At 36.8% G+C, this 18192-nt stretch overlaps 2 protein-coding genes across 3 annotated transcripts in view; one reads left to right on the forward strand and one right to left on the reverse strand.

The window, feature by feature from the left end:
* The window catches only part of LOC144644141 (TPR repeat-containing protein DDB_G0287407-like), an 18897-nt gene continuing 705 nt past the window's right edge, over positions 1-18192 (forward strand). The window contains exons 1-27 of one of the 2 annotated variants that reach the window (XM_078503561.1): positions 1-288; positions 1594-1851; positions 2440-2613; positions 2986-3129; positions 3424-3706; positions 4291-4398; positions 4793-5034; positions 5232-5393; positions 5650-5754; positions 5946-6013; positions 6129-6213; positions 6336-6475; positions 6849-6960; positions 7336-7472; positions 7718-7877; positions 8959-8985; positions 11772-11867; positions 12366-12520; positions 13240-13333; positions 13861-14016; positions 14329-14447; positions 14964-15105; positions 15335-15446; positions 15847-15968; positions 16346-16467; positions 16823-17030; positions 17660-17884. In XM_078503561.1, coding sequence (XP_078359687.1) covers positions 283-288; positions 1594-1851; positions 2440-2613; positions 2986-3129; positions 3424-3706; positions 4291-4398; positions 4793-5034; positions 5232-5393; positions 5650-5754; positions 5946-6013; positions 6129-6213; positions 6336-6475; positions 6849-6960; positions 7336-7472; positions 7718-7877; positions 8959-8985; positions 11772-11867; positions 12366-12520; positions 13240-13333; positions 13861-14016; positions 14329-14447; positions 14964-15105; positions 15335-15446; positions 15847-15968; positions 16346-16467; positions 16823-17030; positions 17660-17884 — 3762 coding nt within the window. In that variant the 5' untranslated portion in view covers positions 1-282. The remainder of the gene's footprint in view (positions 289-1593; positions 1852-2439; positions 2614-2985; positions 3130-3423; positions 3707-4290; positions 4399-4792; positions 5035-5231; positions 5394-5649; positions 5755-5945; positions 6014-6128; positions 6214-6335; positions 6476-6848; positions 6961-7335; positions 7473-7717; positions 7878-8958; positions 8986-11771; positions 11868-12365; positions 12521-13239; positions 13334-13860; positions 14017-14328; positions 14448-14963; positions 15106-15334; positions 15447-15846; positions 15969-16345; positions 16468-16822; positions 17031-17659; positions 17885-18192) is intronic. The other variant, XM_078503562.1, reaches the window with a different exon arrangement.
* LOC144644154 (neuropeptide FF receptor 1-like) overlaps positions 17881-18192 on the reverse strand; it is a 10350-nt gene continuing 10038 nt past the window's right edge. Inside the window, exon 6 of the mRNA XM_078503577.1 lies at positions 17881-18172. The gene's annotated coding sequence lies outside the window, so the exon portion shown is untranslated. The remainder of the gene's footprint in view (positions 18173-18192) is intronic.

Consider the following 18192-nt stretch of genomic DNA (forward strand, 5'->3'; position numbering starts at 1 on the left):
TTTGAACATGTTTAAAGCGACACAGAAGGTCTATCGCTTGCTTTAAGGCACTTTGACATTTCAGGGTGAATACTGTCTTTGAACTGACCGAAAACTTCTCGGGTACACACGTGGCATAATTGTATGTGGGTATAACTTCTGTCGTTAATTCATTTCATGACATGAAATCACCGTGCACCGCTTCTATGCAAAAACAATAGTGTGACCAGGTGCTTAAAAGACTGCATCAATCGCTTCTACCACGTATAATTATCGAGTTGATGTGAATAACAAGCGGATGAAATGATGGTAAGTCGAATTTAACTCTTTTTTCCATTGCAGTCTTAGATTTTAGTTGAGTATCTTTATTAAACACTGCCGGATCGGTTCGATCGATCCGACATACTAAATAGTAACGTTTTCCACATTATTATAACTGATGCACTAGTTGTAACACATTTTCGAATGCCAAACTATTTTAAACTCGTTCATATTTCAAAGAACCACTCAGGTATACTGCTTTTTATTAAGAATTAATTTGTGCCTGACTCATCAAGTCCATACCAACATTCATCCGTTGTATATGAAGTAAAATTTTACTAATGTTCAATAAACTGACGTAATATTTTGAAGTAAGAATTTAGAAATTTCTAAGCTGAAATCTGCGTTTTACGCACAACAAATGGGCTCTTTGGTTGGCACAAACAGTAATATTTCTCAGTGACGCACAGTTCAGGCTCAGCACCGTTCTAGTTGTTTCTGCTTGTTTGTGTTATCACTCATCTGTGACTTGCGTGACTTATTCTCTTCGCATACTATTTATCCAGTGTAACCATAGTTACAAGAGATACGGGAATCTCTTTTTGTTATCCTTCGACGGTTACAGTTAATTTAAGAATAACTTTATCGAGAGGTCTAATCCCCTTTTGTCGAACTTCAGTTTTTGCTTTGTCTGGTATCTATTAAGATATTATACAATAATAAACTTTACAGATATCAATGAAGTGTAAAAACAAAAATCACGAAATGCGTGAGCGAAAACTGTCTAATCTTGTTCTAGTTTGGCGCTCAAAGATGATTTCCAGTCCGTACTGCGCAATCTCCGCCTGCAATGTTTGTGAGTCTCACAAACAGAAGAATGTTTACTAGCAAAAATAAAAATTCCGGGACAAAACGTACCTTTTTCTTCATTATTAACGCCAGATATCCTTGCAAAACAATAATAACGAGTAAAACTGAGAAGCTCGACGGTATTTCAAACGGACGTTTTAGCTCATCGTGAATTCTTGAACGAAACGATCCGTAATGGCGAACTAAAAAACCTCATGTACGCTATCACCGAAGTGTAACGTTTCAACGAATTCAAAACAAAAATGAAAACAAACCCTGAGTCTGCGCAGTACGGACTGGAAATCATCTTTAATAGTCAGCTTATTAATTATTGGCTTAGATTAAGTTGAAAGGAGTTAAGGTGTTATGAAACTGTGTAATTATAAAAAAGGATTGTCTTCAGCTAATAGATATTAATAAAAACAAGGTTAATGTAGTTGCTTGTATGATAATGGTTTTTCCAATGCTTCCAATTGATCCTATCTTCGTGACATTCTTTTGAAGGCCAATTTAAAAGAGCAGCGTAAAGCAGCGCGCGTGTTCTTCAGTTCACCGTTTGGAGGACTGGAAGAAGAAAGAGAAGAACTAACTAAGAAATACTGGCCCCAGTTGGCTTCCATGTGCAAAAGAGCTGGATACGAGTTTGTACCTGTTGATATGAGATGGGGAATAACATCTGAGATGTCGTCTAATGCCGCCACTATTGAGATTTGTCTCCGAGAAATGGATCGGTCTGATATGATTGTGGGTTTCTTTGGACAGGTCAGACGTGATGAAATTATATCATTAGTAGCAGGGAGAAAATTACATATCTTATTGATATCGATTGACAATTTACTTCTTATTATTAACTACTGTCTACTATTTAAACAATCTTTGCCGATTTTCAGTATGAAATTAATGATGCACGACTTAATTAACTATTATAAACTATTTATAGTGTATACGTTTTGATACTAGTATTTTGGAATGTGTCCTTGAAAATTGACTGATATTGGATGGTAGAATAAGATAGATTTTTTTATATTTTTGCAATTTTTTGTTTTTTCGTATACTTGTAATGCGCGATTGAAACTTTGTTTTTTAAAGACTAGATGATAATAGCGCAATATAAGTCATTAAATTATTATAAATTATTACACGTGCAGCCATCAGTTTAATGTATGTATAAAACTGTATATCATCATCATCCTTTATTTAAACACGATCAGATTTTAAGCACAATGCTTGTAGAGTCGTGTGCTGAACTAATATACATGTATTACTAACATTATTTTATATAAAATGGATCAGACAAGAAGATACTGACTTGACAATATTTGACTATATTATCTGCGTTCTGTTGTTTAGAGATATGGTTGGCATGGATTCGACGCCCTTTTACAGAAAAGTTTTGATGTTGCGGCTGTGAAATATCCTTGGCTTAACGACTATCGCGAGAAAGCTGTGACCGAGTTAGAGTTCTTACATGGCCATCTTAGGAAGCCTGGAAACAGAGCAGCTTGCTTTTTCTTCAGAGATAAGGTATAAAATATTGAAATGTTACACTTTTTAAGTTACGCTTTCCATAGATTCTTTTCATTTTAGTTCTGAGGTGATGTTCTTTAGGATTTAACTAGTTATTTTCACAAACGATCTCAGATGGTACATATAAGTGAGTTAGTATTTTTTCAATCTTACCACCTGTCTCATTTTGAAGAAAATATTTTGCAACCATTCGGCTGTGATTTGAATGTAGTTACTATGTATATGGAAACCTTTTTTCAACAATGCAAACAAACCAACGATGCCTTTTGTAAACATTTGGATTCGTCTGAAAAACCAGTTCCACCCAACCGATCCATTAAAATTCAGTCGCACATGGGAACCTTACTAACCATCTCATTTATATTATAGTCTTACGACGATATGAAACTTAGGTTAGCTGAGGAAGCTGGGGACGAAAGACAGGCACGGAAGTTCCGATCATCAACAGATGGCCCTAAGGCTGCCGAGTACTTAGCGGACTTGAAAAGAAGAGTCCACGAAACCAAAGATAAGGTGAGAAATTAAATATCTGTTTTAAATATACGTTCACCGCAGATGTTTTAGAGATAGGAGTGGAAAACTGCGACAACTAAATGAAACATGATTTGAATAAATCAGTTTGACTATAAATCGTTTTACGAGATAGCACCTGACGACATAACATCCCATGTCCTTAGGTAATGATTTCAAGTAAAATTCGAACATTTTATTAAAGATTAAGGGGCAAATCTAGACAGAGTAAAACACAGCAAACCAACAGATAAGACAAAAGACCTCCTTGATCTTGCTTTTGGTTCACTTTCATAGTGTTTAGCTGTACATATGAATTACAAAACTCCACAAGAAGGTGCACGACTAATTTACGAGACAATAGAGAAGTATCTGCAAGAAGTGGTCTTAGCTCGTCCAGTTCAGAAGTTGTCACCTATGGAGGAGGAGCGTGTTCAGCATGACGTGTTTAGAGTCAGTAGACTTGCCATGGGTGGCGTGTTTGTGGGCGGGGATGAATACTTGAAACAGATTGACAACCATGTCAAGTCACAAAGCGAAGAGGAAAGTCCTAAACATCTGGTTGTAGCTGGGGATGCTGGTAAGATAATGATAAATTTTAGCTTTTCTTTTTAGTTTCATCTTTGCAAAATATCTTTATAGAAGGTCTTCCATGATTAACTTTTCTCCCAAAGTCGATCCTTCCTGAGCGATCACGTCTTGTAAACGACAACTTCTTCGAATTGACCATTCTTGAAAGATCCCGACTTCTTTTATGTAGCCAAATTACCGCAAGTCCAATGTTTCGTTAGCGACTATACTGACTAGACAAAACAGATAGTTGACATTTACTTCAAGAACCAATCTTTCCTTCCAGGCTGCGTAAAACGAAGTAAATGAAACCAGTGTCCATATATTAGCAAAGGAAATGAAGGCAATAAATGAAAATGATATATTATATTTTGTGGACGAACTAAGTTTCAAAAAATGAGTACATATGAAAACTTTGCACTTTTGCAGACTAATAAAATATTAATTGCAGTTATAGCTGGGGAAGACAAGGCTTACCATATTTTGTGACATCTTCCGTTTTTTTCTTATAATGATGCTATTGATTTATGTAACTTGTATAAACGAAAACGAATAAAATCGTGAAAGGTTTAATATTCACACGTTACCTTCCAGGTTCTGGAAAATCATGTCTGTTAGGAAGCTGGTCTTTGCATCACCAAGAGAAATTTCCAAACGACGCAGTAGTGTATCACTTTGCGGGTAGTTCAAGCAGTAGTACTGGTAAGCAGAATTATTTCAGTTGAAGACGATCGAACTAATTAAAAAGTATAAACCTCCGCGGTTTTCGTTTCCAGCCTAGCGACATACACAAAAACGTTAAGAGATTAGAGAAAGCTTACTTCCCCATTTTGGCAGCAATTTGTTAAACAACAACAACAACAAATACATATAACACCCGTGTATTATATACGTGGCATACATATTACATGGGTTTCCTGTTGATTTCATGCGCACTGACATTTTATCTGCAAATATGACATCATAGTCGTAAATGGAGAAAATGTTATCTGCATTTATGCTAGGGCCACATTTAAGTCATTTCTGTAGTTTTTACTTTTTAAATAAATATTGAACCAATAGATTGACAATTAAACAATCACTAACCTCTTCCTAGTGCCGCGAAAGATATTGAAACGCCTGCTGGATGAACTTAACGGCTGGTTCCAGAAGAAAACACAAGCTAACCAGCAAGACCTTGGAGAGCAACCAGAGTCAGGAGGATCGAGTGAAGGAGATATTCGTGATCTTATTAAAGACCTGTCAGAAATGGTGAAGAGGATCACCCAAGCCGGCTTTCGTACTATAATTATTATTGATGCTTTGAACAAAGTGGACGATTCTGGAAAAACAGCAAAGGTAATAAAGTAGTCTTATATAGGTGTATACAGTGTTGTTGTGAAAACGAAATAGAGGAATTCCCACGATTTGGTTTGTGGTGTGGTGATGTGGGGTAACCAACCAACCAGACAGACAGGCAAACAGATGGACATATACTACGAACAATGATAATTTATTTTAATACTTATTTGATTAAATCGTTTTCTTTATCGCAGATCTTATACTGGTTGCCAAAAGTACTGCCTCCCAAAGCCCACCTTATTGTGTCCGTAATTTCTACAGAGGTAGAAAAGGTGACTGAATTGACTGAAGAAAGAGGCTACACTGCTATAAATATTGTGCCGTTGAAGGAGAAAGAAAGAGAAGAAATTGCATTGGTAAGATAAAAAAAATACGTTAACGCTTATTATTTACTTAAACACAAACGCAATGCAGCGATGAGCTTGGTAAGGAACAGTGTAGATTACCGTTACATCAACAACAAAGTTGTCCTTACATATAAGTACATGTAAAGTAGAATAAAGGCAATAATCAACGAGGAAGTTTTGTTTGAATGTAATCGCAGATACTCATGACTTGCAGGAACATTTCGCATTCCCCACTTACCCCTTGCATCTTGTTATTTTAAAACAGGCGACACTGAAAGTCCGTGGAAAAGCTTTATCGGCAGAACAAAAGGTGAAAGTTGTGAGCAAGACGCAAACCGAAAATCCTCTGTATCTTAAAACATTACTAGAGGTAAGTGCATTATTTTTATGTCGTCTTTATCCTTAGTTGTTAAGAATGTAGTATGGTCATATGGCTATGACAAGATTGACAACTACGATGTATATAAAGGAATAAAATAACGAACGATCGAGGGGGCGAACAAATAAAATGTATTTTTCAATTACAAGTTTTTATTTCGTGTAATTTTCTTTTTTATTTAGGAATTATGCAGTTTTGGAGAGTTCTTTCAACTTGATGCCTATCTTGATGGACTGCTTGAAACGAAAGAGTAAACTAAAATGTTTCATTTTTCACTTAGTTCATTCTTTTATGCCTTTATTGCTACATTAATCTATATTAATTCCTAATGCACTAATGCCTGAGTGTGTTTTCTTCTTTTCTAGCACTAAAGAACTCTTTCATAAATTTCTTCAACGATTGGAAACGGATTATAACCCTAAAGAATATGAAGGGAATTTAATTAAAGATGTGAGTACAAACGAGTATATCTTCATTTCAAATATTATGATATTAACTACGAAATATGAGTGGGTGGAAAATAACTATTCAGTAAATTCAATTTAAACAGTTTCATTGTTATCATTTTTCAGATCATGTGTTGCATTTTGGTGGCTCGACAAGGGCTGTCTGAGACAGAACTCAAGTCCATTCTTAACATAACTGACCAAATGTGGTCTGTTCTTTACTTTGCAATAGAAGAGTTCATTTTGGAGCGGACAGGGCTTTACGGGTAAACATTAGGTTAACAAGTTGTATTTTAGCCCAAATGCTAAAAATGGGCACTTTTCAACTCGCCTTGGCGCTGCTAGTGCCAAACCGCTCAACTGGAAATTAGGTTTGATGTACATGAAAATGACCCTATGACAAATGAAAGATTGTTATGTCACCGTCTCGTTTTGAAACAGTGGTAATAGGAACTTGGAAATTTCCCGTAAACGATCATAGAGATGTTATGTATGTCCATATTTGGCATTTCCTCAGTACAATGTAATTTTTAAGTGACCATGTGCTTTTGAAAAGAGACACCGGAACTTGAATCAGTCAAACTCTACAATACTATTTTGGTAGGAGCCTGCATGAAAGAAACCATTCTTTGCTTTCAGGTTTTCCTATGACGAATTGTTGGCCGCGGTAAAAGAGAAATACTGTCAGGACGAGGCAACTATCAAGCACTATATCATGTTAGAGGTGGAATATTTTGAAGCAAAGCTGATGGTAAGAATACAAAAACATGTTTCCTAATGACGGACAAAACGAAATCAAAACAAAAATTCATTAAAAGAACTAAAATGTTATGAAACTTTTAAGGCCAGTACGAACAATAAATTGGACAACAAATAACATTTTTTTTTTTGCCATGAGTGGTTAAAATCATAGACGAATGAATGTAGGTATCAAAGGTATTTAGTTTGTTAACTAACTGGGGACACTGAAGTAAAGTTTGCAACTTCTGAGTCTTCTTAATGACTACTGTCGGTCAAATGTAGCGCTATTTGACAATAAACAACTAAATTTCGGGCCAGATTAACCGTATTAAGATCTCCGTTAGAGCCTTCCGACTTCTTAGCTGTATTTTTTTTTCTAAAAAAGGAAAGAGGTTTGGAATACGACACTACAATTCCACAACGCGTTTACATGGAACTGCCATGGCTTCTGGCAAAATCTGGAGAAAACGATCGCCTTGTCAAGTGCCTGACGACCGCTTCGATCTTCTGGTCACTTTACAGGTTTGCGCCATCTTTCTTACAGATAATTTTTACTTTTTAAAGCCACTACCTTTATTTTTAATTCATTACCAATTTAATTTTACTACAATATTTAAAAGCTAAAATATTCTTCACCGAGTATATAATTTGTATTTTAGATGTGTATAAATGTACCTTTCTGTTGTTAAAATGTATACAATTTATTTGTTATTCGATCGCTTCGTATTTTATTTTTCTCATTAAACTACACTTTGTTTCATTTTCAGTGATGAAAACAAGTACGACTTAATAAACTATTGGGGCACAACTGATTTATCAGGGGAGGAAATAACTGCTTTGTATCAAAAGACAGTTGATGATCAGCTTGCACTGCTGTATCTTAAAGAACAGGAGAAAGGAGGTGAAACAATCAATGCCGTCAAAAAGGTAAGCTGGACAATTCAGTTGCGCAAGTCGTAGATGTCGTGCTATTTTTTCCATCAGCTGTTCAAATACCCTTCTATAACTTTTGTTCATGATCATGATGTATATTTAATGAGTTTGCCATAGTAATTCATTATGTGCCAGAGTGAATATTAAAATCGTTTGGAAGAAATTTAATTATTGGTCTCCACGAACAGTTAAAGTATACTGTCCATGCTATGCTGCCGTTTCACATGCTGTTTGGTAATTATGAGCACTGGAAAGCCTCCCAACCCCTACCGCCCCTCCCAACCCTGACCTAGTTTTACACCTGCACAGCCTATTATTTTTAAATAAGTATTTAAAAGTACTTTAAAGTACTTTTCTCAAAAAACAATTCCATGGTTTTTGCCATCGGGCACTAGAGCACGCATGTGGGTTCGTGATTTTTGCCGGACCAATTTCTCGACGTACAAGTGTATATCTCTGAGCGCAAATCTGAATAGGAAAATAGAAGTAGAAAAGGGTGATTCCCTTCATGTCATGCCCTTCAGGTTTCCTGACGTGAATTTTGAGACCACACAAGAATGTATTATTTTCTTTCTTATTATAAAAGTACAGTGAAAATCTTGGGAGTGTATCACCTGACACCTAATAAAATTAGGGGCTTAAGGTTTTGCTTTGCTGCTTGTTCATTACTCGAAACCTTTTAATTGGATAACAATTTTCCTCTTCTTATTAAATGATGCGAATTTTTAAAACTCTAGATCTCTTGTAGAATATTAATAGATATAAATGGTACATTATTAATATTTATAAATTTAGGTAAAGTGAATCAAATCAATTTTATTTATTTCTTGACAAAATCAGTGATACAGAGCTGGTGTTTTGGCTAAATCTGAGCATCATGACTGGGGATAAGAGCTTTCACCCTATATCCATATTTTTCTTATTAAATATTAACATCATGAACAACCCGTAAATAGCAACAACATATAAACATTCTCTGCTGTTTACTTTTCACGAATTTATTTCAAGTGTTTTATTTATTAATTACAAAAAATAAAACCTCTCAAGCACTAAATAAGGAATTTTATTCTTTCAGAGTACATCAGAGATTACATGTAATTCTGTAAGTACTTCACGCACTAATAGTGCAGAATACAGTCTAAATACCCTTTGATTGCAAATATATTCAAAATTCAATACCACAAGAATGTACTTGGCTGACTCGACTCTGATAAAACAACATTTCCTTGGTTGCTTCTGTTGACGAGATCAGCAAGTGGATCTGTGAAAAATATTTTTTTGGCTGTTCATAAACTCCTGGGAGTATTTTATTTGGCCAACTGAATAATCACTAGCAACTCAACTATATAATAAAGTTTAACTTTTCAGACCAAGAATGAACTAAGGGAAAATGAACAGGTTTTGAGGAGCATTTTATTTACATACTACAGTACATAACAACATTTCTCACTTTGTTGAAAATCAATATATAACCTCTGTCTTCACTTCTGCAATTATTTTTTATAATGGTTGTCACAGACAATAATTTCAGAATTCTCTGACTTTTTCCTGATAGAAATAAAATTTCTCTGACCAAGTATGCAAAATATCAGTACAGCAACAGCCTTTAGCATTCGCTAACAAAAGAAAAACAACACTGATATCACATTATTGGCCTGCAATGCATGGTATAATACAGCCTTCAATGGTATCAAATCAGATGTGTACATGATTTTTTCCCCTTATTTTTCCTAAAACTGTCAATTTCCTCTGCCTCACTATATAATTCCCTGACTTTTCCCTGAGCGTCAAGAATTTTATTTTTCGCTGACCATTCCTGACTTGTTGCAACCATGATATATAACTTTTTTTATGTTGACAGACATTTCCGAGTCAGTTTAAAATTATAAAATGCGATTGTAATTAATTTGAACTAGCTTTAAAATGCACCTCAAACGACATAAACGTATTTTAACACACACTAACTTGAATGGTTTATACAATATAATCTTTCCATTTTAGTTAAATCCAAAATGTTTTCACCTTAACTGACATACATGTAAGCTTTAGTTCTTTTTTTCGTCGCGTTCTATAATTTTTACAAGCTGGGTTTGAATTTCTGCTTGATAAATTTCACCACGAGTTCATCGTTAGCACTTATATTAAGCTGTAATTAACAGGATTAACTGTGAAGATAGGTTATAAAACCAGTTTATAAAATAGAATTTTGATATTGTACAATGAAGTGCAGTCGAAAACGCGCTTACCTCGCTCAGTTCCCTGTAAGTTCCTGTGGCTTTTAATATGTAATGTTGGCGTACAACATCTGAAGTTTGGCCTCATCCCATGTCCCTCTTCATTATGATTGGAAATGCAAAGCATGTGCCCTGTGTTTGTGGACTTATTGGTATATGGCAAGGAGAAAAAAATTGAAAAAACTGTCCCAAATAGCTGCAAATCGCTCAATTTGAGGACTATTTTGACGCCATATTGAGGTAATTTTAGTGTTATGAGCCCGCAATGGAATATTTAGTCACAAGTGGAAACAAAAAAAAGCGGCGCGCTGCTTGCGAATTTTGTTCTTGAACACTTTAATTTGTTATAAGACACATCAGCTGCTCGAGCAATGCTTGCGCTCTTGTTTGCGAGAAAATATGCCGTGCTATGAACCAATGGGATTCGAGAGGTTTGTTGTAGTTATAATTAGTTCGTTTATAGGGAAACTCTAATCCCTAACACGCATGTGTCTCGGGTTCATGCGCTGTAAGGGGGGTGGGGGGGGGGGATAGTTATGTCCTCAGCAGTTTCCATGTTGGGTTCCCTGAAGCAGAAAATTGTCAGAGGAAAGGAGCCAGCTCGTTTACTGTGGTGAGAAGGCTAGATGAAGGCTTTTTTTTTGGGTTAAACGAACATCAATTTCTTTTATAGTATCAAGAGGCTTAGCCTTAATTTATTTCTTACAGCTTTGGGCGCTTGGGCTTTAAGGGGGTGCTTGCCATTTAGCCAAAAAATCCGGAAATTTCGGTTTGAAGTCAAATGGAAAGGTAATTTTCCGGAAACTCCGTTCGGAAATTGTGGACTATGTTTTGAGGTAGTCCTTTTATTCCGGTTGGAACGAACCGACGGAAATTTTCCTTTTGAGGACCTCCGCGCGGTTTTTGACATGTTTACAATATGACGTCTTTATATAGAACGCGTATGTTCACTTCTACCATAGAAATGTCAGCACTTGTTTAACAGAAGAAATAAGCTGCCTGCCTCTGGTATTCCACGTTGGAAATGTGTAAATATTTTTTCTCAGGACAGGATCAAGCTCGAACGTGCCAACTGTCACTCGACTGCGAAATTCACTCGGTGCGTAGGTGGGAACAGTTACCTTAAAATAAACCTTGTATTTTGTTTAAATTGCGTCTCATGGAACAGCTGACGGAAGTAAACAGCATCAGCCCATCTTCTTCGTCAAAAAGTTTGTTTTTTTCCTCAAAATATTCAGCTATATCGACAGAAAACAACACTGAATTTCGCGCTAGATAGAGTGAGCGGAAGGGAACGCCTGGTAGAATAATGGTAAGCGAAATCTCATCCGGTTGGTCGTTATATTCGGAAAATCGCTTATCATTATGCAACGGTCACAACAACCGGATTTTTCTTACAAATGGTAAGCACCCAGGGAATCTTTAAGTATAAACTGGTGAAACCCCGGCCATGGTTTCTTTCTCCTGATTTCAGGAGAAAGAAACCATGATTCCATGATTCTGTCTTCAGTGGTTGCAGCATGTATGGTGTAACCGTCTACAGTTTGGAGGTTCTAACGTAATTTACTCCAATTATAGACTGCTATAAATGGAAGAACAGGAATACTTCTTTTAATGGGCACCAGAAAATTGATTCTACCGTTTAATATTGCAGCTTGCGCGCTTAGCCTTCCAGATTTCCCAGTTCCAAGGTGATGCAGGGCACACAACAGCAGTTGAACCATTACTTCAGAGAGCTTTAGACTTACAAGTACGTGATCAATCAATGCATAACTTGTTAATGTATGGTTAGGATTAAGCCAGGGCGAGGCCCTGCCGTGTATTCTGCTCTTCTCGTGTTTTTCCTGGTCAACGAACAAAACAGACACCTTCCACATTTGGGCAGAATCTGTCATGAAAATCAGTTGGTGGACTGGAAATGGTTAAACCAAAACACAAAAACACAAAATTGAGATTCCACTGACTTGAAAGTTCCTGTAATAAAAGAAAAATGTGTTGTAAGCTAACGTTACGCTATATAAACTAATGTTTACAGTTTTATGTTTTATGACCATGGGGTAACTAACAATGTGAATGTGTTTGACAGGGTATTGGATTCACGTTCATAGCCCTACTTGATATTGCATAATGATCAATAACGATAGTAGAACTTTATTTATATGTGTATTTGGAGAGAAGTTTTGTGACCTTTGGTGGTAAAAACGGAATGTGGATACTTAAATGCACCCTCCAATATGCTTTTTTTTAGAAGTCAGCTTATTCAGAGGAAGAGATCCGCAGTGATAACGACGTAGCTGAAAAATATACTGAGGTGGCCAGTGCGCTAGCGTGCTTGTATGTGGATACTGAGCGGTTTGATCTTGCCGAACCACTGCATAAGGAGGTCCTCGAGCTCAACGAAAAGTAAAATATATACACTTCAAAAGCAACTAAGTTTATTTAGTGATGATATTTAACAATTATTCCATTCGCTGTTTTCACCGTTCCCATAATACATCTTGTTTACCCCCAAAATTTTTGCATAAGCATTGTTTTCAATTTCTCTTGGGATTTACAGTGACGTGTAATCGTCCCCAGAGAAATTGAAAACAATGCTTATGCAAAAATTTTGGGGGGTTATTTAAATAAAACAAGATGTATTATGGGATCGTGAAAAAAGCGAATGAGCGTGCATTGGATATGAGATGGTAGATAGCCTACTCGGCGCGTAGCGCCGAGTTGGCTATAACGATCTCATATCCAACAAGCGCAAGTGGAATAATTGTTTTATTAAAAAACGCCCAAAGAATTGCAATATTTTAGCTCCCAACCTGTTTTCGTTGACGCGTATCTGCTACCATATTTTTGGTCAATGGTATATGAGCTTATATACCATTGCCTGTTAACCAATCAAAACGCAGGAATTGCAATATAGCATTGCTAGTTTTTAATAAAATAATATATTGGTTCAACGTTTTTCACCGATGATATATTGAAACCCATTCCCAACTTTGTTATCTATTCCAATCCAACAGGATAAATTAGTTTGCACATACCACACTTGTAACCCAATTATTGTGGTTCACAAATAGTTTTCAAGTAAATCTGATATAAAATATTTCCTTTATTGACGGCTGAATCAGGTTTGCAGACAAGAGGGATAGAGGCTGGTCCATAGTAGCGACAACATTGAACGGTTTGGGAGTGCTTTATTACAAGACAAACAGATTCGACGAGGTAAAGCTCTTTGTTCTTGACTGATTGCCAAGCTGCTGTTGCTGCTGCTGCTGCTGCTGCTACTACTACTACTACTGCTACCGCTACCACTACCACTACCACTACCACTACCACTGCCACTGCCACTACCACTATCACTACCACACCACTTACTACCACCACCACCACCACCACCACCACTACTACCGCCACCACTACCGCCACCACTGCCACCGCCACTGCCACTGCCACTGCCACTGCCACTGCCACTGCCACTGCCACTGCCACTGCCACTGCCACTGCCACTGCCACTGCCACTGCCACTGCATGAAAACTTTATTCATACCCATTAAAAGAGCTGCTGCTGCAAGTGCTACTGCCACTGCTATCATCTCTAATACCAGTATCAAAACAAGACACTATAACAACAAGCAATATGTTACAAGAGTTACACTATAGTCTTTCGATTACTATACACACGACACATACACCAAATCTCCGGACTCAAATTTCAATGAGCCTATTTTAATTTTATGCTTCTACTTTAGGCGTTGGAATACTACAACAGATGTCTTGAGCTCCATCGTCGAACCTTGCCACCAACTCATCATTTAATTCCAGATACGCTTAACAACATTGGTGCTTTATATAAGTCCATGGCACGCTGGGAGGATTGTGCTAGGGTTCTCGAGGAAGCTCTACAGGTGATAATAATCGGAAGCCATTACGAAATCTGAAGATGCATTTAATGAACAAAAATCCCACTTTTTAAAAGACTTAAAACATGTAACAAGAATATTCAAAATAATATATAGTAAATGGTTTGAACTCAGGAGTATCAGTAAGTCGTACAGTGTGATTGTCCGGCTAAGAGTAGTTCTGAGAAGAACTGTTATTGGCGAGTAGTTCTCACCTGGACTATCACAATATACGACTTAATATTCAAAATATTATTGTCCACTAAAGATAAAATATATCCAGCTATGTAATTACTTAAATTTTGTATCATCCCTAAGGCTTACGAGGATGCATACTTTGGCCAACTTCCGCCGGACGTGGGTGGTACCCTGTTGAACCTTGGGATGGCCTACCTTAGGGTCTATGACGCCAGCAAAGCAGAACCATTATATCTCAGGTAAAGGAGAATTTTATCGCTATTATCGATTGTACACCTCTTAGAATTTACCAAACTTGCAATAAGCACTGAGTAGTTAAAGATAAATTCGAGATTTCTTTTCATAGTACTTATCGTCTTTCAGTACTACTTGGAAGAGATTATGAACCCAAGAGAGGGCACACTCGTGATTTCCAAAGAACCACGCTCTGTCTATTTATAACTGTTCCGGCATTAGTGTGACTAGTGCCTGCTCACCGACTTTGTGTCACGGAAGGATTCGGGGATAAACGAGTGCGAACCTGGGAAAAGTAAATTCAATTTTATTCCAAATTAAAAAGATCGATCTAACAAAATCTTTTTATTGGAAAAGTACCTTAAGGGATATCGTATTCCTTCTGTTGGCATACTGATAATTAGGGCGTAAATCAGGAACATAGCCTGCCTACCGAACCTTTACAGGCCACGTTCTGAGTAGAAATAGAAGAATGAAAAAAAAAAAAAAAAACACAATAAGATATGATCATTTTTTTGCAGAGCTTTGGACATTCGTACTAAAGCGTACGGTCCCGATCATCATGACGTTGGCCAAACTTTGTTGAGTTATTCCGCTTTCCTGCTCAGTGTGGATGCTAAGAGGTCTGCTGACGCAGCAAAACGAGCAGTAGAAATTCTTGAGGTACAGACATTAATTAGATCTATGACTTAGTTAGTATCCACATCTGGGGTCGGGATTCTGGGAATCATGATATTCTGATAATCAATAATGTCCTTACAGAAATCCCTAACATTTAAAGCTTGATTAGAGGAAAATCGTTATCTTTAATGGCATAAACGACCAGCTTCTTAACAAAACAAATGTAATCACACCAGAATGTATTACTTATTAGTGTTTTTATTTTCTAAAGGAATCGTTAGGCCCAGAGCACATTAACACACTGAACGCTCAAGAGAATGCAGCGATCGCTCTTGCCAAGGATGAAAGATTAGATGAAGCTCATCCATACTTCAAGAAATCAGGTTAAAGAGTTACGATGAAGGTTTTCTTATGCGTAGACTGTGTGCTTTTATTGCCTGGACGCACTACACATTAAATAGTTTAGATTTCATTTTTTGCAGTGGCAGTAATTCAAATGAAAAGAAGCCGGATTTTGATTAAAACTTCCCATTCTGGATTCTTAACGCAGAAAAATGTTCTTTCTTTAACCCTACGTAACTAAGTTTCTTTTTTTTTCAACTTACGTCGCAAAACAAAAAATGGCAATAATCTATAGCGGGAAAAATATGAAAGGATTGTAAATATGGAGGATTTAATATCAGTTGGTATTCACTCGAACCCTTATGGAGACTATTTTAGGACGAGTAAGTGTTTTCATCAGCTACCGATACAGTGTAACTGGTCAGGACTGTTTCCTTTCAGGAGTGATTCGACACAGAAAAGGTCAAATGAATTCTTCGATTCCTATTTTGAATTCTGTCATGGCTGATTATTACCTTAACAACGGTCACAACGAAGAAGCGAGGCAGTTGTTTGAAAGACTGGTGAGTAGGGCCTGATATTTGCTGACTAAAAGCAAACGATTAACTTCAAACGTGAAATCTCCTTTCATGTGAGATTGATTACTGTTCCACTGTCGTCTCCTTTTTTATAAACTTATTTTAGCTGTTTCCTTTAGAATAAAATGACGGCTTCTTAAGAACAAAATCCAACTGAGCCTTTTGCAAAGCGCCCAAATTTTGGAGAAAATGAATAAGTTGCACAGTCACATTTACTCTTACACATTTCTGTCACATTTTCCAAGGAAAAAATAGATTGTTCAAGGATAGCGTATCTCATTCTAACATTGGAGTGGTTCTTCTGGGTATATAAATACTATGATAATTTTCTTTTTTTATTGTGTTTTTGATGTCTTTTTTAGGTAGGGACAAATTTCGCATCAGACAGGGATTTTGCTGCCCTGGACTATTTAGACAATGAGCTACTGGGAGATAACAAGCCTGAAAGGCCGTATGAGGAAACGGTGGATTATGGTCTGGAAAAGTTAGTAAATAGCAACCTTCAGATTTGAGTAGGATTACGAGATCGAGAACGACTTTGGAATGTCGACACAATTGTATCCCGCCAAACTATAACTCTTCCCTGTTGCTGACCAACACAAAAAAAACGTTAGGGATAAGATTGGTGTGATACTTGATTGACTTGATTATAGGAGGCACACGAATTTCGTTTGAAAACTCGTACTCGTACTCAATCTCGTACTCGTAGTCCAATCTGAAGGTCGCTATTAAATTTAGGAAGGTCCATCACTTCCTATTATTGAGTCTACCATTTGAAACCACATACAGCTGTGGAAAAACACACTGTCTGATTAATTTTAATGTATTTTTGCTTGTAGGTTCCCATCCAGTGTAATGCTTTTCGGGAGAAAGCTTCCTAAGCTCGCGGAATCTGGAGACTCTCAAAGAATGCTGACGATTTTAGAGAAAGGTGACTTTGGTCCTGAGAAGTACAATGAATCATATCTCAGTTTCGTTGAGACGAATCACAGAAAAGAAGGCCTTGATATAATACAAGCTGCACACGAGAAATTTCCGAACGACACGGTAAGTTGCACGTGCTGTTCAATCGTCGTTTTTCAAACTAAAAAAATCCCTGAAATGAGTATGGTGTTCTAGATAACACCATCTACGTTTTAAAACAAAATCCCCCCGCCAAATATTAGCATAATCTTTTTTACGACACAAAACACCTTCAAGACCATCCCTTGCCAGACCAACCCTCTGCTCCTGGAAAATAAACCAAATAAGAACGAATTTGAGCAAGACACTCATTGTTTATTACTAAGTTTCCGTAACTTTACAGTCATCGCAACATCGCTTTTGTAGTAAGCGGAGTTTTCATTCTGAGAATGCGTATTCAAATAAGGATAAATATGGGTAAGATTCTCTGTTTGGTTTCAAAGTAGGAGCTTAGTTTTTGTCTTATTTTTCGCTTTGCTCCAAGGTATTTTTCTCCATTTTTTTCCAATTCTGGCCTTACAATAACTCTTTCAATCCTGAGGAAAATTTTAGACCTAATTAAACGCCGACTTCATTCCCGAAGTTTTTGTGGTTATATTGGTTTCCTATTCTACTTTAAAATAACAACAGCAAAAAACAAACAAACAAACAAACAAACAAACAATAACAACACCAACTGAGATTGTCAATGACTATATTTTGTTTTCCTCAAGATAATTCTTCAAAACGTAGCATCGTGTCACGCCTTCTTTAAGGAATTCGTCAAGGCCTGTGTATATTACAAGAAGTTGGTGGACTTAGAGCCAGACAACGTGGGAATTATGGGTACTTATGGACGTGTGCTAGCAATGGCAGGCAAAGTCGAGGACTCTAAGAAAATACTCGAAAATGCTATACACCTTGCAGAGGAGAGAAACGAAGAACAACTTATAGAACAGGTTTGTATAACAAAACATTTTTGCGTGCAATTAGCGAAATTGCGTGCAATTAGCGAAATAGTATTTAACAACACTACTTCAGAATTTCTGCTTGAAGTCTTCTGAAAATTCTGGTTTATAACCTCATTTATTGACAACATTTACTCCAAGGCAGTTTAAAGAAGTTCTATAAAATGCGATAGTTCGTTGGCTTGCAGTTTGAGTATGCTGCATCGTTCTTGTATGCTATACATAAAGCCTTGCCGGTCTATACGCTTGAGTTGTCTTCTTGTGTCAGCATATTGAAGACTAAAAAAGAAAAGAGGTGC

The sequence above is a fragment of the Oculina patagonica genome, chromosome 2 (genome assembly GCF_052425735.1).
Source record: "Oculina patagonica isolate OP01 chromosome 2, crgOcupat, whole genome shotgun sequence".
NCBI classification, from domain to species: domain Eukaryota; kingdom Metazoa; phylum Cnidaria; class Anthozoa; order Scleractinia; family Oculinidae; genus Oculina; species Oculina patagonica.